This window comes from Myotis nattereri (genome assembly GCF_964212035.1).
Source record: "Myotis nattereri genome assembly, chromosome: 19".
NCBI classification, from domain to species: domain Eukaryota; kingdom Metazoa; phylum Chordata; class Mammalia; order Chiroptera; family Vespertilionidae; genus Myotis; species Myotis nattereri.
The window spans coordinates 24,980,885-25,004,125 of NC_138095.1; the positions used below are offsets into that span (position 1 = coordinate 24,980,885).

At 52.6% G+C, this 23,241-nt stretch overlaps 1 protein-coding gene across 3 annotated transcripts in view; it reads left to right on the plus strand.

The window, feature by feature from the left end:
- Positions 1–23,241, plus strand: part of NF2 (NF2, moesin-ezrin-radixin like (MERLIN) tumor suppressor) — a 67,986-nt gene that overhangs the window by 26,411 nt on the left and 18,334 nt on the right. For all 3 annotated transcript variants that reach the window (XM_081113811.1, XM_081113812.1, XM_081113813.1), the window contains 8 exons: positions 7,048–7,116; positions 8,477–8,559; positions 9,778–9,853; positions 13,420–13,554; positions 16,550–16,624; positions 17,784–17,897; positions 20,805–20,927; positions 21,921–22,138. In XM_081113811.1, the coding sequence (XP_080969937.1) occupies positions 7,048–7,116; positions 8,477–8,559; positions 9,778–9,853; positions 13,420–13,554; positions 16,550–16,624; positions 17,784–17,897; positions 20,805–20,927; positions 21,921–22,138 (893 nt within the window). The remainder of the gene's footprint in view (positions 1–7,047; positions 7,117–8,476; positions 8,560–9,777; positions 9,854–13,419; positions 13,555–16,549; positions 16,625–17,783; positions 17,898–20,804; positions 20,928–21,920; positions 22,139–23,241) is intronic.

The following is a 23,241-nucleotide window of genomic DNA, read 5'->3' on the forward strand; positions in this document are numbered from 1 at the left end:
CAACCGGGAATCGAACCGTGACCTCCTGGTTCACAGGCTGATGCTCAGCCACTGAGCCACGCCCGCCGGGCTGAACCTGCTCGGTGAGCGGCGTGTGTGCTGCCTGGAGACCTCCCTCAAGCCACTGACCGCAAGGGGCAAGAGCAAAGTGCGGAGTTCGGCAGTCGGACCCCAGGTCTCCCATCCTGACTCCGTCCTCTCGTTCCATTCTGCTTCAAATCCTGCCCATCCAGCTGTGGGCTACCAATTCCATTAAAAAAACAATTAGCCTGGCCGGTGTGGGTCAGTGGTTGAGCTTCAGCCTGTGAACCAGGAGGTCACGGTTTGATTCCCAGTCGGATTTTAGGCAGGTATTTTGGTGGCTTACGCAAGGACATATTGGAGGGGGAGGCGAGTTTGGGAACAGGGAGCCCCGTTAGCAGACCGGGGTCCTCCCGGTGAGAGGCTGTGAATGAGGTTCACACCTCGGGCGGCGGTGACTTGGAGGGGAGGCGCTGGCTTAAAGAAACCCAGGCGGGCCCTCACTGCTTTGGCTCAGCGGATAGAGCGTCGGCCTGCGGACTCAGGGGTCCCGGGTTCGATTCCGGTCAAGGGCATGAACCTGGGTTGCGGGCACATCCCCAGTAGAGGGTGTGCAGGAGGCAGCTGATCAATGTTTCTCTCTCATCGATGCTTCTAACTCTCTATCCCTCTCCCTTCCTCTCTGTAAAAAAATCAATAAAATATATTTTTAAAAAAAGAAACCCAGGAAGTAAAGGTTGATATAAAGGATGCTTCCCTCTGCTTATCTCTTTTGCACACCCTTTTTACAAAATGCTACTTTCCCCACTCAGCGTTGATTTTTAGATGTATCTGTGTTCTTTTTTTTTTTTTTTGTATCTGTGTTCTATCTATAGCTTTAGCCCATTAGTTCTAACCACTGTATCGTAACCATTGACAAATAAACCTAGTTTCGCCCTCCTCCCTTCTGAGGAAGAGGTAGGCTTGGTTCCTGCTCTTCCCCCCTCTATTATAAACAGCGCTTTACTGAAAATCCTTTTTATGCGATGCCTTATATGAACGTGCAGAAGCTTTCTCCCCTTAAGGTAGGTTTTTAGAGGTAGAATTACATCAATATCCCTGAACGTCAAGAACCCTTAACGTTTATAAGAAAGAGGCAGCAGAAAAATGGGCGCCAGGCGTATGAACAACAGACACTTTAAAGAAGAGAAAATGAGAGTGATGAGTCAAAACAAAACAAAAAATGTTCCATCTCACTAGTAATCAAGAGAAAGAGAAATTAGAGTGACGATAAGGCAGCATTCCAAGCCCATAAGATTGACAGGGAGCAATAAATCCACGGACGCAATAGAGGCGCCGTCTAAGCTCATCTACTTGCCGGGAGGGTCTGTGCACTGGCGTGGCCTCTGTAGGGTGAGGGGCGAGGGAGGGGCCGGTCAGGTGAGCAGACACCCCCCGCCAACCCCTGAACCCTCCCTCTGGGTGACTCTATTCCAGAGGGAGTCCTGCACGAGGTGCCCTTTCCACTGAAAACTGCAAGAACAGGTAGACCCCACCTCATGTTTTATTTTATTTTATTTTTATTCTTTGTTTAAAATATATTTTATTGATTTTTTTACAGAGAGTAAGGGAAAGGGATAGAGAGCTAGAAACATTGATGAGAGAGAAACATCGATCAGCTGCCTCCTGCACACTCCCCACTGGGGATGTGCCTGCAACCAAGGCACATGCCCTTGACCGGAATCGAACCCAGGACCCTTCAGTCTGCAGGCCGACGCTCTATCCACGGAGCCACACCAGTCAGGGCCCCATCTCATGTTTTAAAACCACTGAGCGCTATTCCATAAAACGGAGGGACTCTGGGTTGTTTAAATCTCTCTTTACTGGGAGATATTTAGGTTTGTTTTTCTTTCTATTCTTCTGTTTAGACGGGTGTAGCAAACACCCGTGAATAAGAGCATGTGGACAACGTTTCTCTGATAGATACCAAGACACGGCATAACTGGGTCGAAGGATAAGAACATTTAAAAAAGTTCTTTTTTTTTTTTTTTTTTTTTTTTTTCAGAGAGGAAGGGAGAGGGATAGAGAGTTAAAAACATTGATGAGCCAGAATCATCAATCAGCTGCCTCCTGCACACCCCCTACTGGGGATGTGCCCCCAACCAAGGTACATGCCCTTGACCGGAATCGAACCTGGGACCCTTCAGTCCACAGGCCGACGCTCTATCCACTGAGCCAAACCGGTGAGGGCAAGAACATTTAAAATGTAAATAATGACGCAGGGTGTGTGATTCCACTTCTATGACGTGTCCGCTGTGGGCAACTCCGTAGAGACAGGAAGCGGCTCTCGTGGTGGCGATGGGGTGAAGGGAGGAAATCAGGAGTTACTGCTCATGGGTTTGGGGTGTCTTTTGGGGGCAATAGAAATATTCTGGAATTAGAGAGTGGTGATAGTTGCACGACATTCTGAATATGCTGGAAACCACGAAATCATATGCTGCAAACGGTGAATTGTATGCATATAAGTTTTACCTCAATTAAAAAAAAAAAATAGATGTGACCAAATTGCCCTCCACCGTAACTTCTAAGAACAGTGTGTGAGAATACCTGTTTTCCACATCCTCATGCTGTCAGTCTTTTACATTTTTGCTAATCTGACAGGAAAAAAAAATAGATTTTTAAAAGTTTTCATTTCCTTGCTTTACCATTGGGGCTGAGCATCTTTTCATAGATTTGCTTTCCTCTGCGAGGCTGGTGTGTATGATTCGCCCGTTTTTCTCCTCTACTGTTTATCTTTTTCTCGTTGATTTATAGGATCTCCATTTATGATGGGTATTAACCTTTTATCTTTTTTTTCATGTGTCAGACTGTCAATCTTTTGCTGTTTGGAGTGACTTTTAGAATGGCTTCCCCCGCCATTATCATACACATGTCCTTCTAAATTTTGTCCTGGTATTTTGATGGCTTTTCATTGATGGTTTAAGGCTGCGGTTCTCAACCTGTGGGTCGCGACCCCTTTGGGGGTCGAACGACCCTTTCACAGAGGTCGCCTAAGACCATCGGAAAACAGATATATAATTACATATTGTTTTTGAGATTAATCCCTATGCTTTAATTATGTTCAATTTGTAACAATGAAATTGGGGGTCACCACAGCATGAGGAACTGTATTAAAGGGCCGCAGCATTAGGAAGGTTGAGAACCACTGGTTTAAGGCTTTAATCCATCTGTGTTCCAGTGACCGAGGTGCGGTAGGGGTCTGATTATTTACGCTATTTATGCATCGATGAAATCTTTTATGTTTTGTGAGATCCTGTTCAGAGCGTTTTGTCTAATTTCCCGTGCATACAGGCAGGGGAGAGTATTTAACATCCAGAAGGATATTCAATATCTGCTTAATGTAAGAATTGACTCCCCGGCATCCCATCCATGGAGAACTCCTGCCTTGAATTGAAATTCGGTTGCCTTATATCAGGGGTGGATCCAGGTTTTGTGGGGGCTGAAGTTTATATAACTTCGGGAGTTTTTTTGTTTTGTTTTTTTTTCTAACCCAAGAATCCAAATTATGAGTATAAAGCTGGGCACAGAGACCTGAAACCCGGGCGTCACTGGCTCCACGGGCAGCTCAGTCCTGGCTACAGTCTCAGGTTGCTTTTGTACATAAAAGGCTGAGGACCGCCGTCTCTCCCCGCGCTGGGGTATGACTTCCTTTTATCTTCACCAACTGCCACAACCTAAGGATTTTCTTCTCCTTCTGTCTCTTGAAGGCACATGTAAGAGCCGACTCACACATGCAGGCGGCTTTCATGTGGCAAGTGGAGTTTTAGCCCGGGCTCTGTTAGCCGAGGCTTTGCTGCCTCTGCATTGCTCAGACGTAACCTATTTGATCAGCGGAGTCGCTGGGAGCTCAGTATGATAATGTGGGTCGTTAATCTTACAAGCCCTCGGAACCTGGATTTACAGCCTTAACTTGGCATATCTGCTTACTTGTGCATTAGAGCCCGGTCAGCGCTCTTGCGAGGCGTGCAAATGCGACGAGCAGGGCTTTCTTCAGCATCCTGCCCCCTGGAAAAACCTAGCTGGTTTGGCTCAGTGGATGGAGCGTGGGGCCCGGGGCGCGTGCTGGGTTGCGGGCACCTGCCTCCATCCCCCACTGGGCGTGTGGGAGGTGGCCGATCAGTGATTCTCTCTCATCATGGATGTTTCTATTTCCCTCTCCCTTCCTCTCTGAAATCAATAATAATTTTTTTAAAAAATCAGAGAGGCAGGCAGTGACCGGTGTCGTTCTGAACGGCGGAGAGGTTAACAGTAATACGCGACATTGTAACTAGGAGCCGGCACCACGCAGGCTGCTACCCGGATTGTCTTACTTCATCCTTACCACCCGCTATGAGGCAGGCGCTGTATGATCCTCGCTTTCCAGATGAGGAAGTGGAGGGTTCGGGGGGGGGGGGGGTGTTCCTTACTCAAGGCCACAGCAGGAATACTCTGCAGCCCCCACTTCAAACCCTTTAGGACCGGCGTTCTCGTTTGACGAATTAGAAAACACGCAGAGAAGGGACACAGCTTGAGCTTTTATCGTTTCACGTCAGGTTGTATTGAGCGCTGCGTGTCGGCCATCGTGTTTTATTTATTTATTTTTTCCTTTTATCTTTTTTTTTTTAAATATATTTTATTGATTTTTTACAGAGAGGCAGGGAGAGAGATAGAGAGTTAGAAACATCGATGAGAGAGAAACATCGATCAGCTGCCTCCTGCACATCTCCCACTGGGGATGTGCCCGCAACCCAGGTACATGCCCTTGACCGGAATCGAACCTGGGACCTTTCAGTCCGCAGACTGACGCTTTATCCACTGAGCCAAACCGGTTCCGGCTATTTTTTCCTTTTATCTTTATATTGAGGTAAAAAATAAAATAAAGAACATTATGGATGTGGGGGTCAGGGGGAGGGACAAGGCTCCCCTCTCTAATTGACAGCAGGGGCTGATGGGAACCAGAAGCTCCAGGGAATTAAAAAAAAAAAAATGTGTGAGTCCCAGATGGCCATCGTGTTTTAAACTGAAACGTCCTGGGTATGATTCCATTGAACCCCCGTAAGAGTCCTGGAAGGTAAATACTGTTATCATCCCATTTTACAGACGAGAAAACCGAGTCACAGGTTTCCCAGAGTCGCAGCTAATGAGTGAAAGAGCTGGGGTTGAACCTTCGGCACCCCGCCTCCCGAGGCAGTGCATGCAAGCTCAGAGTTACTGACTTACTCCACCCCCAGGCCTTTCCGAGGGCGAGACCAGCCAGGTCCCTTCCCGTTTCCGAAACGGAGAAATGCCTAGACGGGGTTACAGAATCTGCGGCGCATTTTGAACGTTCACATTCGACAGATTAATCCCATTAACACTCAGAAGACGATGCAATGCCGTTCCGCCGCTCGTCCGATGATTACGAGATTCCTGAGAAATAGTCATTCGTGGGGCTTCTATCGTAGGGCGGTGTGGGGATGAGGCCCGCGTTAAGGTTGCTGACAAGCCACCTTTCGGCCCCACGGCGGGAGTGTCTGTTGCTGGGGGTGTGACTTCACTTGGAAAACACACCAGGAGTCCCACTAGAGCAGTGGTTCTCCACCTTCTGGCCCTTTATTTTTTTAAAAATTATTTTATTGCTATCAGGGAGGAAGGGAGAGGGAGAGAGAGATAGAAACAGCAATGATGAGAGAGATTCATGGATTGGCTGCCTCCTTCTGGGGATGGAGCCTGCAACCTGAGCATGTGCCTTTGACCAGAATTGAACCCAGGACCCTTGAGTCCATAGTCCAACACTCTATCCACTGAGCCAAACTGGTTAGGGCTGGCCCTTTAAATATATAGTTCCTCATGTTGTGACCCAACCATAAAATTATTTTCGTGGCTACTTCATCACTGTCATGTTGCTACTGTTATGAATCGTCATGTAAATATCCGATATGCAGGATGGTCTTAGGCAACACCTGTGAAAGGGTCGTTCGACTGCCCAAGGGGTCGCGACCCACAGGTTGAGAACTGCTGGCCTAGAGGCTCTTTGGGAGGGATGGGGCAGGCGGGCCCCGGCCCCGCCCGAGCTAGTGGTGTCCGGAGCCAACCGCCTTTCTTTTGCTTTTTCCCATTGCTGGTGGCTAAACGGATACATGTGTATAGACGATCCCCCTAAAATACCGAGCTTTGTGGGTTTGGCCCCAAGAAAAGCCACCGAATGCTGATTGACGAGAGTCGGGCTTTGACTGTTACATTCTCAAGGTTTCCCAGTTCGTGTCTGTTTTAAAATTCCATTTTATTTTATTTTATTCATTATTTCCTGGGCAGGCTTAAGTGTCCTGAGAAAGAAAAGGATTATTTTCCTTAGATCGGAAAGTAAATCTGCGCGTTCCTCTCCTGGGAGAACGCATGGCAGCTCAGGGCCCACGTCCAGCCCTTGCGGCGAGCGGCCCCTGCAGCATTAGGAAAGCCTGTTCCCCTTTCACTCGTGTCTCTGTCTGGATGACAAACGTGAGTGACAGCGCCGGCGTCCCGTCTTCCCAGAGCATTTTCCAGAGCCTTGAATGAAAGGTATTAAACACGGCGCCAGCCATGTTCCCATCCCAGCACCCCCCACCCAGCCATCGGCTCCGGTCACCAGCCACTTAGAAGCCATTAGCAGGGAAGGCTCTTATCACACCTTGCGCATCGCAACAGCCAGTCGAGTGTCGTTGCTTCATCTCCGAAGCTCATGCTCCCGGAGCGGCTGCTTTCTCTGACCGTTAGAAACCACAGCTCCCTTAACCTACGAACAGGATGTCACGTTTTCATTAGCGCCTCGCCCTCGGGGATTATGCAACTGCGTTCAGAGATGTGATCGGCTTTGAGTTTTTTTTCATTCAGGGATCACACACCAGCAAGGTTGAAATCTGGGCTTGTCATCCGGATTGAATTGCTCCCTGGAGCTGGGAGGGAATTGGGCCGGAGCCCAGCCGTTCAGAAATGACAGCTGTCTCTCGAATCTCAATTGCTCGCTCTCCCCCCCCTCTTCTCTCTCTCCAGTACGGCGACTACGACCCCTCTGTTCACAAGCGGGGATTTCTGGCCCAAGAGGAATTGCTTCCAAAAAGGGTAAGGCATCCTGTTCCCTGTCAGGGAAGAGATCGCAGGTGTGTGGCCTGAAGGACAGCGAACCGACGGACTTGAAGGCATAGTGGAACGAGGTGGCAAGGACGTTATTATGAACGTTTTGTCATCAATCTTTCTTTTTCGTTTAAAAAATATATTGATTTTTTATTGATTCCAGAGAGGAAGGGAGAGGGAGAAGGAGATAGGAACATCAGTGATGAGAGAGCATTATTGATTGGCTGCCTCCTTCCTGCACACCCCTCACTGGGGATCGAACCCACAACCCAGGCATGTGCCCTGACCGGGAATCGAACCCCGACCTCCTGGCTGATAGGTCGACGCTCAGCCACGGAGCCACGCCGGCCGGGCTGTAATCAACCTGGAGTGAAGAGTATGGAATCTCTGTTAAGAATATGAAAAAAGCAAAGGTTCATGGAATGAGTTTGGGGCTGCCAGGACCCGCGTGGCCTGCAAACAGTCCTTTCGTTAAAGGTTGGTGAGCATCCGTGATTCCCGGGAAGGAGTGTGGAGCAGCACACGCTCAGCCCAGGGAGCCGAGCACTGAGCAGCCACGTGGGGTGCAGAGAGGAGACGAGTCAGGCGTGGGCGTTGTGGTTTTTTACTCCTCGGTGTTGTTCGTCTTGTTCATTAGTCGCAGAAGCAGGCCCTCCCTCCCTTTTGCTGCTTCTGATTTGATAGCTCCACTCGCCCGTCACGCGGAATACAGGCCTGCTCCTCCCCTTGGCCTGGCTCTCCCTGCCCCTCTGACGGCTTCTGTGCAGGCGAAGGCCGCAGCACACGCAGCCTGGCCCAGCAGGCCGGCCCCAGATCTGTGAGCCCAAGACTCCTGAGCTCCTCCCTCTGGGACACACAGCCCAGGAAGGGGGGGGGGCCCTGCCCGGCAAGGTGGGCACATATACCTGAAGGGTGGCACCGCTGCCCGAGTTGTGACTCACACTGCATGGTGCCTGTTGACACGCCCACCCCTGCGTGCGACTGGCTCCCTGTGCGTGGCTTTTTGAAAACAGCCGTGCTGCCCTGGCTGGTTTGGCCCAGTGGATAAGAGCATCGGTCTGCAGACCAAAGGGTTCCAGGTTCGATTCCGGTCAAGGGCACGTGCCTGGGTTGCGGGCTCGGTCCAACGTGCAGGAGGCAGCCAGTCAATGATTCCCTCTCATCATTGATGTTTCTATCTCTCCCTCTCCCTCTCCCTTCCTCTCTGAAATCAATAAAAATATATTTAAGGAAAAAAGGAAAATAGCCGTGCTGTTTTGTCGAAGTGATGCGTCATGGTAAACATGGCCCACAATACCGAACCCCCCTGTGTGTACTGGGTTTTTTATGTTGCTCTCTCTTTCGCTAGGTGATAAATCTGTATCAGATGACGCCAGAGATGTGGGAGGAGAGAATCACAGCCTGGTACGCGGAGCACCGAGGTCGGGCCAGGTGAGGCGGCTTCCTTTGGGGTTTATATTTCTTCATGGGCTTTTTTTTAAAAAAAAAAAAAACACAAAAAAAACAAACGACAAACCTAGGACATGCTTGTCCAACAAAGCGCATTACTGTAGCATCTATAATAATAAAAGCGTAATATGCTAATTAGACCGGACGTCCTTCCAGCTGACCTTGCAGACGAAGCCGGGGCAGTGAGGGGAAGCCTGGGTCCTGGGTGCTGGAGGGAAGCCGGTGCCGGCAGCCGGGGGAAGGAAGGCGTACGAGTACTCTTGCAGGAATTTCGTGCATCGGGCCTCTTGTGTAAAAGAAAAGAGAGAGCCAGGAGTATGTTCAGTTTTGTAGGAATCCTTTCCCCAGCGCTTGTGAGCGTGGGCACTCCCTGCCTACCGGGGTGTGCGGGCCTGTACGCATTGGTCATTTCGTTCCCTGTTAGGAATTCCACCGTAGAGATAGCCCACAACTTTTGGGCTGATTTCTCCACCCATGGCATTTGGAGTAGCTAGAGATCTTTTACTCCTACAAAACGTGTTGCAGTTGTACCATTACATAATGGTCTGAGTGACTTGCCCGTGGATTCCTTAGAAGAGTCGCTGAGTCAAAGGAAGGATGCATTTTGAGTTTTGACAGGTGCCACCCAATTGCCCCCCAAAAAAGGTAGTACCTGCTTATGTGCCCATCAGCAGTGCGTGTCTCCACCCCCCCATGCTCTCCCCAACACCTGTTTTTATCAACCCAACTTTTATCATCTAAAAGGTAAAACGTATCTTAAATATTAATCAGCACTTCCCTGATCACTTTAGGAACTGATCATCTTTTCATTCCATTTAACTTTTTTTAAAAATATGTATTTTTATTGATTTCAGAGAGGAAGGGAGAGGGAGAGAGAGAGAGAGAGAAACATCAATGACCAGAGAGAATCATCGATCGGCTGCCTCCTGCATGCCCCACACTGGGCATCGAGCCTGCAACCCGGGCATGTGCGCTCGACGGGAATCGAACCTGGGACCCTTCAGTCCGCAGGCCGACGCTCTATCCACTGAGCCAGACCAGCCAGGACTGTTCTCCTGTGTTGATGCGGATGGGAGAGCCTGCTGGACGTCGCTGTGTAGCATAGACTCCGGGTCAGGAAGAGCGTCGCCTGGGCCTGCTCTGGCTCACTTCCCGTTTCCTCTCTCAGCTCCAGGGACAGTTCCTTTCCTTTCCCCACAGGGACGAGGCCGAGATGGAATATTTGAAGATAGCGCAGGACCTGGAGATGTACGGCGTGAACTACTTCGCCATCCGGGTACGTGGAAGCTTCTCCGAGTTCCCTGTGTGCAACCAGAGACAGACCCAGGGCCCGACTGCGGAAATGCATTACTTTCTCATTCTGGATCCGAGATGCTTTTTTTGTTTTTTAATATATTTTTATTGATTGCAGAGAGGAAGGGAGAGGGAGAGAGAGAGAGAGAGAAACATCAATGATGAGAATCATCCATCGGCTGCCTCCTGCACGCCCCCTACTGGGGATCGAGCCCACAACCCGGCCATGTGCCCTTGTCCGGAATTGAACCCGGGACCTTTCAGTCTGCAGGCCAAAGCTCTATCCACTGAGCCAAACCGGCTGGGGCTGGATGGGAGACTCTTGCACGGTTCAGTGGTGAAGGAGAGAAGGGGAAAGGGTCCTACAGCCTCGTTGTCTATTTTTGGGGCTTCAATTAGATCCGAGGTAATTAAGTGTCGGTGGAGCCTCTGGGGCCTGGGGCTGGTCCCGGGCTGAGCAGAAACCTGTTTGAATGCTTGAGTGCATTATTTGATTTGATTACTTCCATCCGGCTCCGTGAGGTCCGGGCCCGCAGGGAGGACCTGTAAGTACTTCCTTCCCCAAGGGCACGAGGAGAGTAAAGCCGATTTTATATCTCACTGCTTGGCGTGGGTGTGGACTCTTGTTCTCACTGGCAGGCTAATTGGATTTTTATTCAGGCCATTAATTGTCCACGGGCCTCTGGGAGCCAATCGCTCCTGCGTCAGGACGGCCTTTGTTTGCAGTCTGCGGCCGGGCCTTTCCAGCCTGCTAGATGCTCCTTGCAAAGGAATTCCTGCGGACCCATTGAGATGTTTCATCGCTAGCTCCGAACTGCAGATGCGTGGACGGCAAAGCGACCATCACGCTATGGTTGGCTCTCCTTTTTGGGGGTCCCTGAAAATGTTATATTAAATCTGGGTACATTGGAACACATTTTTTTTTTTAAATATATATTTTATTGATTTTTTACAGAGAGGAAGGGAGAGGGATAGAGAGCCAGAAACATTGATGAGAGAGAAACATCGATCAGCTGCCTCCTGCACGCCCCCCGTTGGGGATGTGCCCGCAACCAAGGTACATGCCCTTGACCGGAATCGAACCCGGGACCCCTGAGTCCACAGGCCGACGCTCTATCCACTGAGCCAAACCGGTTCTGGCTGGAACACATTTAAAACAGTCTAAGGTAAGCTGTCTACCTGATTTTTTTTTTCTTTCCTAAATACAGATTTTTATTTTTTATTTTTAAAAAAATATATTTTATTGATTTTTTACAGAGAGGAAGGGAGAGGGATAGAGAGTTAGAAACATCGACGAGTGAGAAACATCGATTAGCTGCCTCCTGCACACTCCCTACTGGGGATATGCCCGCAACCAAGGTACATGCCCTTGACCAGAATCAAACCTGGGACCCTTCAGTCCACAGGCTGACGCTCTATCCACTGAGCCAAACCAGTTAGGGCAATACAGATTTTTAAATGGATTACTTTGCTTAAAACAAGGCCCACCGACAAGTTATGTGATGTCATCTAGTAAGCAGATGCCTAAAAGATTTTCCATAATAATGCAGAAGCTTATTTTCTGAAGTTTTATTAATTTGAATTTGCTCATTGTTTGGCTTCTTCTGGGCCGGACCAATTTCAACGCATTTCCGTGGGTTGTCAGCCCAATGCCTCTCGCTCCGTAACGCCCACCACCTCGATTCAAAGAAAATTGGTGTTTTGCAATCCTGAAACAACCGTTGCGTCAAGCAGTCCGATATCGTTGTGTGTGTGTGTGTGTGTGTGTGTGTGTGTGTGTGTGGTTTCTCATGTTACGCAACAAAGCTAATGGCCATCGTCGTCTTTTGTGTTCGAGTTCCTGCATTCCCCATCAGTGTGTGTACTGAAAGCTGTGTGTGTGTGTCTCTCTCTGAAATGCTGGAGTCATAATGATAGAAGGCAGAGGGTGGAATCTTTTCTTTTTTAAAAGCCAAACTAAGAAAAAATAAACCATAATAAAAAACCGCGTCTTCCAGAAGGTACCACGGGTTTTCAGAGTACCAAGCCTTGGTCGTGTTAACATAACTCATGGTTTCCGGAGCTTTGCGGGCGAGCGGAGGAAGCGCTCTCGCGGTGTGCTGACGGCACCTGCCTTCGGGGTGCTGGAACGAGAAGAGAGATGAACCTTGGGGCGCCCCTCCTCCTGCTGTTAGGTCCCCACTTCCCCTCAGGGTCCAGGCACCTTCTCAGTTTGCAGATCTGTCTTCCTGCCCTTGAGTCTGGTTTAGTCTCCTTGCTGTCGGCCGGGGGTCACACGCGTTAGGTCCTTGTGCAGGGAGCTTCCTGCCGCCGTCATACAAAGGCCAGACCACAGCGTGGGCGGGCGGACGGGCGGGCGGGCGGGCGGGCGGACCTGCAGCCGGAGGGTGTGGCCTCTGGACCGCAGCCCGGTCGGTGACGTGGGGGCCCGGGTGCTGGCCCTCGGGTGGCTCTGACCGCTGACCAGGGCTGCCATATGGAGGTACAGAGCACATGGGTAGTTAATCAACTAAATTTTTAAACAGCCTCATGGAGGTGTCATTTGCATATCATTCATTTTGATATATTTTTTTAAAGTATTTTATTGATTTTTTACAGAGAGGAAGAGAGAGGGATAGAGAGTTAGAAACATCAACGACAGAGAAACATCGATCAGCTGCTTTCTGCACACCTCCTACTGGGGATGTGCCTGCAACCAAGGTACATGCCCTTGACTGGAATCTAACTTGGGACCCTTCAGTCCGCAGGCCGAGGCTCTCTCCACTGAGCCAAACCAGTGAGGGCATTTTGATATATTTTCCCAACATTTTATTATAAAAAATTTCAAACATACAGGAAAGTTGAATTTTTTTATAGCGATTACCCATATAAACCCACTGCGTAGATTCTACGATGAACACTTTACTATACTTGCTTTATCACATTAAGATACACTTTTAAAATATATATATATATATTTTTATTGATTTCAGAGAGGAAGGGAGAGGGAAAGAGAGGTAGAAACATCAATGATGAGAGAGAATCAATTGATAGGCTGCATCCTGCACGTCCCACACTGGGGATCAAGCCCGAAACCTGGGCATGTGCCCTGACCGGGAATCGAACTGTGACCTCCTGGTTCGTAGGTCGATGCTCAACCACTGAGCCACACCGGCTGGGCCAACAGTTTTTTTTTTCTTTTGATATAAGAAATGATTCATCTTACAGGCTTTTATTTCACATCTCGGATAACCTGGCTGTTTAATCGGAGGTCAGCAATGCTTAGATTGCTGCTACTTCAGCCGTCAAGCCAGTGGCAGGCGCCCCCAGCCGTCCCTCTCCGGGGACACGTAGGTCATAAGAATGGTACGGCTGTGTCTCCACCTGCCCCCGGTTCAGGAAGCTGGAGCCCCCCCCCTCCCCCCCCGGGTGACACGAGAGCCGTGGCTTCTGTGGGGACCCGCCGAAGCTTGTCATCTGTCACGCTGTGGGCCAGGCCCCGGGGGAAGATGAATGAGACCTCGGGCCTCGGCCGGAGCTGACAGCGGCTGCTCTCTGTTGAATCCACAGAACAAAAAGGGCACGGAGCTGCTGCTCGGGGTGGATGCGCTGGGGCTGCACATCTACGACCCCGAGAACAGGCTGACCCCCAAGATCTCCTTCCCGTGGAACGAAATCCGAAACATCTCCTACAGCGACAAGGAGGTAGGGCCTGTCTGCTCGCCGGGGCCCGGCCGCAGGCCTTCCCCACCTCCCCGCCTGGCTGGGGGGGTCCCCAGCCCCTCTTCTCCTGTTACAGGAAAAGTCATTTCCTGCCCAGGCTGTGGGCGTTTGGTTATTGATTCTTGTAGCATTTACAGGATAGTATTGGCATTCTATTTTCAAATAGCATCCCTACACGCCCCCCCCGCCCCCGCCCCCGCCCTGCTAACAAGAGGCTGGGGGCTCAACCTGTCCGAGCTGAACCCCAAAAGGACAAACAGTAAACCAACCCCAAACGTCACCTTTTCTTAGTACTTTGCTTCCTATTTTTGGTGAGAAAGTCTCTCTGCATTGTAAGCGTGGTAGATATTAAACTCTCTGTGTCCAGCTTGATACATATGGTGGGGGTGTGAGTGTGTGTGTGTGTGTGTGTGTGTGTGAGAGAGAGAGAGAGAGTATCAACAATAAATAATGATATCAGGCTAACTTGCTTACCAGAATTTGAGAATAATTAAGTTTAAATCACTTAGATCGACACTCTAGGTTAGAATTCCAGTATTTCTATACAGCATCTCCCAAACGCTATAATCCTGCACGCATTGGTTTGTGTACTTATTCATTCTCTGTTAGTTTTAAAGGAATTATTGAGCATCTGCGCTGCCTTAGGTTTTGTAGGGGGAAGCGAAGATGTAGACAGTCCTGTCTGAGCCCTCCAGGAAGGTATAGTGACGTCACGATGGGGCTGACGCCGCAGGGGACGGTGATGTAGTACAAGCCCCTCCGCCCCGGCTCGGTCCTCACAGGAACGCTGCTGGGAGAGTAGGGCCAGGCTTGGGTTTCCCGTGTCCCGTCATAGGCAGCAGCGATGCAAAGGCATCCAGTGACCCGTGTCCGGGGAGTGGGGTTGCAGGGCCTGCACTCCAGGTTCCCTGAAGCCACATCACAGGGCACCAGGCAGAGGAGCGCGGGCCTGACAGTGCCCAACGCCATGCTGGCGCCCGCACAGCCAGGACGCTGCGTGTGGAGTAACTGACAGCTCTGTGGCCCGCGGAGCCGCCTCCCCCAGGCAGGCTTCCTGCTTTCTCGTTCCTGGGAGCAGCTCCCGGAGACGAGCGCCCGGCCCCCCGTTTCTAATACAAGGTTGTGATCTGCTTGTCCAGACTTGACCCGACAGCTTGAGCTTGTTTTTTTTGTTTTGTTTTTAAGTACATTTTTTATCGGTTTTAGAGAGGAAGGGAGAGGGAGAAAGAGATAGAAACATCAATGATGAGAGTGAATCATTGATCGGCTGCCTCCTGCAGGCCCCACACTGGCAATCAAGCCTGTAACCCAGGCATGTCCCCTGACCCATGACTGGGAATCGAACCGTAACCTCCTGGTTCATAGGTCGACTTTCAACCACTGAGCCACACTGGCCGGGCCAGATTGAACTTCTTAACTCAAAACATTTTGGCTTTCAAAATTTGGTAAGTAGCCCAGGCGATGAGCATGTAGGGATTTTTATTTATTTATTTAAGTGCTTAAATGGAAAATCCCACGTAACTTCAAGCAGTCGGTGTGCCAGGGTAGGGCAGTTTTTCATTTCTAATTTTATGGAGTCTGTTTGCTGCACACACGCACACATGTGTGTGCTAAAGGCTCCCCAAACCCTCGTTCTCCCGGAGCCCAAGGATTAAAGTCCCCCTTAGGGTGGCCCGGCACACCAGACTCCAATACGCCCTCTCCGGGGGCAGGACGCCTTCATGCTTCGTCCTGTCAATAACTCGCACGGTTAAGGAGACCCCAGACTGACTGGACTTCATAGGAAGTAGCCTTCGTAGTTACGTCTGACAGCCCTGCTGTCAACAGAGAAGCGTTGGTTTATTTTAAGCGACTCATTGATCCTCCGTGCGGCCCTGGCATGGCGCAGAGCCCGTGGTTTCCACACGACGTGTGGTTTCCCGCTGACAGCTCCGGGATCTACAGCGAGGCCAAAAGCAAGCTTACGAAATTCACAACAGCAGCCTACACGGAGGCAATACCGCTTCTAAATTAACTTGCCCGAAAGCGACACAGAGGATTGTTTTCTGTCCTCATGCTAGCCCCTTGTGCGACAATATAACACGAGAAAGAAACGCCCGAGAACAGATCTTTCCAAACCTATTTGTCTGCATAGCAGGTGGTTCTTGGGAATGGATACCCATTTTTTTTAAGTGCATCTTTGAAACGTAGGACCTGTCTGGTCTCATCAGGAATGGTTGAAAACAACCGTTGCCACTTGTTCTTTTAAAAAATATATATATTTGTTATTGATTTCAGAGAAGAAAGGAGAGGGAGAGGTAGAAACATCAATGACGAGAGAGAGAATCATGGATCGGCTGCCCCCTGCATGCCCCACCCTGGGGATCGAGCCTGCAACCCGGGCATGTGCCCGACCGGGAATCGAACCGTGACCCCCTGGTTCCTAGGTCGACGCTCAACCACTGAGCCACACCGGCCGAGCCATCCTATCTGTTAACTTCTGTACATATTCTTCACCAGCTTAAGTCCCCTCCTCCTTATGGTAGATCCACTCTGAATCCTCCAGCACATTTGTGATTTGCACCCCCCAGTGCGGCACTAATAGGTGATGTGGCTTCTCGAGGAATTGCCTGTGGTCAGTCTAGTTCCACTAGGTTGTGGGCCTAAGTCAGGGCCGTGACTTAGAGTCTGGCGTGGCCCCCTCCCCAGTGTTAGCCCGGAGCGTGGGCCCGTCAAGGGTTTATTTTCAGGTTTCTGAGCCCACGACGGTGCCGAGAGCGTGCCTTCCAGGATCCTGAACTCCCACCCCCCTGGACTTGCGTCCGCAGGCGCCTCTGATTCAGCGTGGTTTCGTGCCTGGGCCCCCGCAAGCCAGGGCGAGGCACAGCCTGGTGCTGGCTCTCTGCCAGGGTGGCTGCTGCTTCCGTGTGAGTCCCCACAGTTGGTGGGAACATTCCAGGCCGTCAAACCGAAGCCGTTTTCCGCTTCCTTCTTCCAGTTTACTATTAAACCGCTGGATAAGAAGATCGACGTCTTCAAGTTTAACTCCTCAAAGCTTCGTGTTAATAAGCTGGTGAGTTGAGATCCTGGCTTTTGTGACCGAAAGCTATAGTTTTCCTGAGAAATTGAACCCACAACCTCGGCATATCGGGACAACACTCCAACCAACCGACCTACCCGGCCGGGGCGAAAAACGTCTTCGATTTTCATGTAGAAGAATGTATCCGTCCTTTCCTTAACCCTTTGTGTTTTGCTTGACATCTTTCCTTATTCTGGGCTCAGAAAGATGTTTTTTTAAAATATATTTTTATTGATTTCAGAGAGGAGGGGAGAGTGAGAGAGAGAGAGAGAGAGAGAGAAACATCCATGATGAGAGAGAATCATCGATCGGCTGCCTCCTGCGCACCCCACATTGGGGATCGAGCCCGCAACCCAGGCATGTGGCCTTGACCGGAATCGAACCTGGGACCCTTCAGTCCGCAGGCCGACGCTCTATCCACTGAGCCAAACCAGCCGGGGCCAGATGTTCTTCTCTGTTCTCTTAGAAAGTCTCACGGGCTTGAGCCTCACGTGTAGGTCTCTCATCCTCTGGAGCTCATTTTTGCATATGGTGTGAGGGAAGGGTCCGACTTGTGTTTTTCCACATGAATGACCTCTTGTCCCAGCCCAGCCTGCCGAGTGAGCCTTCCCAGCCTCCCTGACCGGCAGAGCCACGTCTGCACTTCGAGTGAGGGGCGTCCCGAAGACCCGCTAACGTGTCTTCTCTTTCTTGCCTGTGATTTAAAAATATGTACATTTTTTTTACTGATTTCAGAGAGGAAGGGAAAGAGAGAGAGAAACATCAACGATGAGAGAGAGAATCATCGATCGGCTGCCTCCTGCACGCCCCCCCCTGGGGATCGAGCCTGCAACCCGGGGCAGGTGCCCTGACCGGGAATCGAACCTCGACCTCCTGGTTCCTAGGCCGACTCTTAAGCACGGAGCCACGCCCATTGGGCTTCTCTCCTGTGATTTGTGTCCCCTGGCACATCCGAGGCACCTTCAGGGCGCTGTCTCTGGAGCTGAGAGCGCTAGAGGCCATCGGCAGGGGTTTGGCGCCTCTCTCCACGCTTCCCTCTCCGGCTTCCTGCTGCCCACGGGGACCCTCAGGCCACGGTGCTGCGGTGCGGGGGAGCCGCAGGCTGTGGCGTAAACGTGTGGGTTTCCCGTTTCTCCCGCTGCCGCGGCCACAGATTCTGCAGCTGTGCATCGGGAACCACGACCTTTTCATGAGGAGGAGGAAGGCCGACTCTTTGGAGGTTCAGCAGATGAAAGCCCAGGCCCGGGAGGAGAAAGCCAGAAAGCAGGTGAGCGAGACCACGTTTGGGCTGCTCTTACCACCCCCCCAACCCCCCCAGGTCCTGGCCCTGGAGGGAAGGAGTGGTTACGGGCTGACCGGGGTCCTTTGGTCATGGGTGACGGGTACTCTTTTTTTTATTGATTTCAGAGAGGAAGGGAGAGAGAGAGAGAGAGAGAAACATTAATGATGAGAGAGAATCATGGATCGGCTGCCTCCTGCACGCCCCACACGGGGGATCAAGCCTGCAACCCAGGCACGTACCCTGACCGGGAATCGAACCATGACCTCCTGGTTCCTAGGTCGACGCTCAACCACTGGGCCATGCCAGCGGGGCGATGAAGGGGACTCTTATTTGATCTCTTTTGAATCTTTCTTGGCTGCTGCCAGCTGGTGGACTGTCAGCTCTGCAGCTGAGGAACAAACTCCAGCCGCATATCCGAAGGAAACGTCTCTAGTTATTTCTCCACTCAGGCGAAGTGGGAAGAAATAGCCAAGCCTGCCCGTACCCGCCCAGGCGTCCATCTCTCACCCGTCTAGCTGAGCTTCCTCTCGCCTGCCCGCCTGTCTCCTCTGCCCGGCCAGCTCCTTTTCTAATTAGGTGGTGATGGAATGCATGGCAGCCTTTCCATGCTGCTGCTGGAATGCTAATTAGCCTCTGGCTGCACTTCCCGCCGGAGGTCAGCCCGGGCGCCCAGCACCCACCCCACGAGGTGCCGGGAGCGCCGATCAGCAGACAGCAGACGGTCTGATGCTCTGTCCACTGAGCCCATAACCTGTTTCCCGCCCGTAGACCTTCTCGACTCCCCGAAATCCACACCCCGGGCCCGGGCCTGGCCGCCGAGCATATTAATTGTGGTTCTGGACGGACTACTAGGCAGAGTAGCAGCAGCTGCGGTCGGATGCCCGGAGGACCCGCAGGCTCGAAGGTGTAATCATTAGCCTGCGCGCAGCTGTCTCTGATGTGGGTCCTCCGGCGCGCCTGGCTCCCAGCCGGCAGCTTCAGCAGGAGATGCCCAGTCTGATCCAGTTCTTTCGACTCTCCATCGCTTAGCTTTCCCAGGTGGCGGGCCATCCATGTGCCCCGTGGGATGCTTTGGGGCGGGGGGGCGGGTGGAATTGGGTTTTGTTGGACAAAGAGAGACTCCTGAGCCAGCACAGGGTCCTAGTGGGAGCTTTCAGAAGAAAGGTGACCTCTGGCCCCTTTGTCGGCAGAAGTCAGAGATCTGAGAAGGACAAGGCGCGGACAGGGCCTCTGGGCCATGGCAGAGAATAGCATGGACACCCCCCCGGACCTCCCCTGCCTGTAGGACGGCAGGGGCACGTGCCCGGCATCCGGCAACTGCGGGTCGGGGGCTCCAGGGCCCCCGGGCGGACAATGACCTCGGGAAACGTGGTGTGTGAGGCGAGCGAGTGACCTGACTCGCAGACCTCCGTGTTGTCCTGTCACGTGGAGCTAATGGGACTTCTCGCCTGTCTCCGACCAAAGGACACGGCGAAACCGAACGTCTGTATCACTTGAACCACTTTGCAGACGGAGGCCCCTCATTATGGGGGTGGAGACCTCAGGGAAGGTGCCGGGCTGGGAATGGAAGGGGACGGTCCGGGCTTTCCTCCAGTGGAGGGTAATGGACATGCAGTTACCCGCCTAATGGAAGTCGTGATCTGCGGGAATTAGAGCACAAATTGGCCAGGCTTTTCATGGACCTGTAAGAGGAAAATTGGAGAAGAGTTGGCAGTATTTTATTGCTTGTCTTTGCATTATTCCTCTGAGGTGCGATGCATTTTTTTTTTTTTATTTTTTGGTTTAGTATTTAGAAAAAGCAGCGCTCTTAGGAATCTTGCATTTGAGAGACGCTTGAAACGAGAAGTAATTAAATGTCGCTTTAATTATGAAAGGAAATAAAATAGTGCCGTGGTCACTTCCGGCCGCTGCCTCCTGAATGCAGTGCGTGCCGTGCTGCAGGCTCGCGGAGCACAGCGCTGGTGCTGGTCCGGCGTTGTTTGTTCGCCTGATTAAGCTCGGCATGTGGCCCAGTTCCTACCGCGATGCAGGAGGCGATGCCGGAGGAGAGGGCGGCGGCGGTGCTGGTGCCATAAGGACGGGTGCTGTGCTCCCGCCTAGCTCCTCCCGGCGCAGGCCCGGCTCAGGAGGTGCCTTAGCGGGGGGCTGTGGGGGCTGTGGGGCCTGTGCCGTGGCTGCCGCAGCTCCCCCTGTGAAATACAACGTGTGAGCTATTGATGCATCGCGCAGAACGGTTCCATCTTCTCCAGGGTCCGAGGCGAGAGCGGAGCCATTGTTGATGAAATTAGAGGCGTGGGAGGGCGTCTGTGTTGACGAGCAACAGCAAGGTGGCTCATCGACCAGATGGGAGAGCCGCCCGTTTCGGGGGCTCCGTCTCAGGAACCTGCATTGCGTCCCACCAGCCGCAGGGCACGGTGTGTGAGAGTGCCTCCTCCCACCCAGGTGGTCACCTGCCGTGGCTTTTTGTTGGTGGTTTCCTTTTTTTTTTTTTAATATATTTTTTTTATTGATTTCAGAGAGGAAGCGGGAGGGAGAGAGAGAGAAACATCAATGATGAAAGGGAGTCATGGATCGGCTGCCTCCTGCACTCCCCGCACTGGGGATCGAGCCCGCAACCCGGGGATGTGCCCTGACCGGGAATCGAACCCCGACCTCCTGGTTCATAGGTCGACGCTCAACCACTGAGCCATGCGGGCCAGGCTGTTGTTGGTTTCTTTCCCACAGGAGCGTCGTTTGCATCCCTGCAGCTGGTTTAGAAGGACAGAGGGTGGTGGGTGACAAGAACCAGAACTGTCCCCACAGCGGGGACTCTGCACACTGGGCACCCTTGGGTTCCCGTGGCACCGCAGGTCGTGAGCCCATGACTCAGTGGCTGCTCTCGTCGCCCCCCAGATGGAGCGGCAGCGCCTCGCCCGAGAGAAGCAGATGCGAGAGGAGGCCGAGCGCACCAGGGACGAGCTGGAGAGGAGGCTGCTGCAGATGAAAGAAGAAGCGACCATGGCCAACGAGGCGCTGGTGATTCCCGGGGGGGGGGGGGGGGGGGGCGGGGGCGGGGTGTCTGGGTCCCAGGAGGTTGCACGGAGTCCCGCTCGCTTTGCTGGCGTTAGACCTCCCGGGCACCACAAACGAGAGACATCTGCTGTGACATTTCAGCTTCAAAAAAAAAAAAAAAAAATCAGTGCCTTTTCCTTTCCGTGGTGCCGGCAGAGGCGGGTTCAGGTGGTATCTTTGTTGCTGAAAGTATTACAGATGTTCGCAACCCGGACATCTGTCTGTTTGCTTGTCCCATTGACCCCCTGCACCCGCCCCCACCCCCGCCCCTCCCAGGCCTTCACCACTCTGTTGTCTGTGTCTGGGGGCTGGGCATAGATGCAGATAAGTTCCCCGGTTCGTGGGGTACCTTTAAAGCGGGGCTCCGCTTTGGCACAACCGGCCCTGGGGCCAGGTCGTCCTTGGTGGGGTCTGCCCTGTCACTGAAGGGCGTGTAGTGGTGTCCCTGGTCTTGATCCATCCGATGCTGGTCGCACCCTCTTCTTTTTTTTTTTTTTTTTTTTTTTTTATTATTAGTTAAGGTATTACAAATGTGTCCTCATCCCCCCCAACTGGTCGCACCCTCTTACCCCTCATTTGAGACAATCGAAAAGGTCTCCAGACATCGTTAGGTGTCCCCCCGGGGGCAGAGTCTCCACTGGCTGGGAGCTGATTTAAAGGGAAAGGAGAACGGGGTGAAGTTGGTTTTCCCCCTCCTCCAGCCTCGGTTCCGTGGGGACTCGCCGTCAGGCGCCTCCGTGTTGCTCCCACGGGTGGGACCCGACAGGCCCTTCTGAGACGAGGAGGGTGTGGCTTGCCGTCCGTCGCCGGGATATCGTCCGAGGGGACACCCGGTGGCAAGGCCGCAAGGAGTCCGAGACCCGGGCTCTTGCCGACCCGAGGGTCCGGGCTCCGATCTCGTGGGAGACCAGGCAGGGGATCCCCGCCGGCTCCCGCTCACGGCGCCCTCCTCTCCAGATGCGGTCGGAGGAGACGGCCGACCTGCTGGCGGAAAAGGCCCAAATCACCGAGGAGGAGGCGAAGCTCCTGGCGCAGAAGGCTGCGGAGGCCGAGCAGGAGATGCAGCGCATCAAGGCCACGGCCATCCGGACGGAGGAGGAGAAGCGCGTGATGGAGCAGAAGGTGCTGGAGGCCGAGGTGCTGGCGCTGAAGATGGCCGAGGAGTCCGAGAGGAGGTCAGAGGCGGGGGGCCCCGGGCACTGGGGCCCAGGCGGGGGGGCTGCCCTGCACTGAGGCAGAGCTGACCGCAGCTGTCCTCAGGCTGCTTCTCTGTCTGGGGCGGGGACAGGCTCCTTCGGGGCCAGGCCGGTGCTGCCGGAGCTCCCGGAAGAGACACAGGCCCACAGTTCCCTCGTTGAGTGACATCTGTCACGCGTGTGCCTTTGTGATGAGCCCGGTCCCTCGGATACCGTGTTTGCAGGGAAACCGTCAAGCGTGTCAGAGACTTGCTTTAGCTGAGGAGACGTGAGGAGGCTCTTCTTACATTTAAAAAACATGTTTTAAAAAAATATATATATATATATGTATGTATGTATATATATATATATATATATATATATATATATTTTGATTTTAGCGAGGAAGGGAGAGGGAAAGAGAGATGGAAACATCCATGATGAGAGAGAACCATCGATCAGCTGCCTCCTGCAGGACCCCCAGTGGGGATGCACCCCGCAACCCGGGCGTGTGCCCTTGACCGGGAATCGAACCGTGACCTCCTGGTTCCTAGGTCGACGCTCAGCCACTGAGCCACGCCAGCCGGGCCCTCCCCACGTTTTGCATGTCAGTCTAGGACGACGGTTCCTTGTTTTCTGCCCTGTCCTGGGCCCCTTGCCCTGTGTCCGGGTCGCCTCCCCATGCGTGATGCATGCTGGGCTGGGTCCTGTGTCCTGCAGGGCAAGGACTGCACCAATGTGTGAGGCCCTCAGCGGTGGTGCCTGCGGAGGTGGGCCCTTGGCCTGCAGATGAGTTTCAGGGGGATGGGGGTGGGGGGCGGCTACGAAGAGTCCGTTCTTTCACCTCCAGGGGATCACAGAGAATCCCCTGGATTCTCCCTGTGCTCATCCCACTCTCCCCCAGAGACAACGCAGACAATGTCTGCGGCCCTTTCCCCATCTCTCCTCCTCCTCCACCAGTTGCACGGGTTCGTACCCGACTCTTCTCCCCACGGCTTCCCCGCTCGCCCCGCGTAGATTCACCAGTTGAAGTCAACAGTACCCGGGAATGTGTCCTTGGCTTGGAAGTTCTGGATTCATGTCAGTGTCCCCCCGACCCTCCA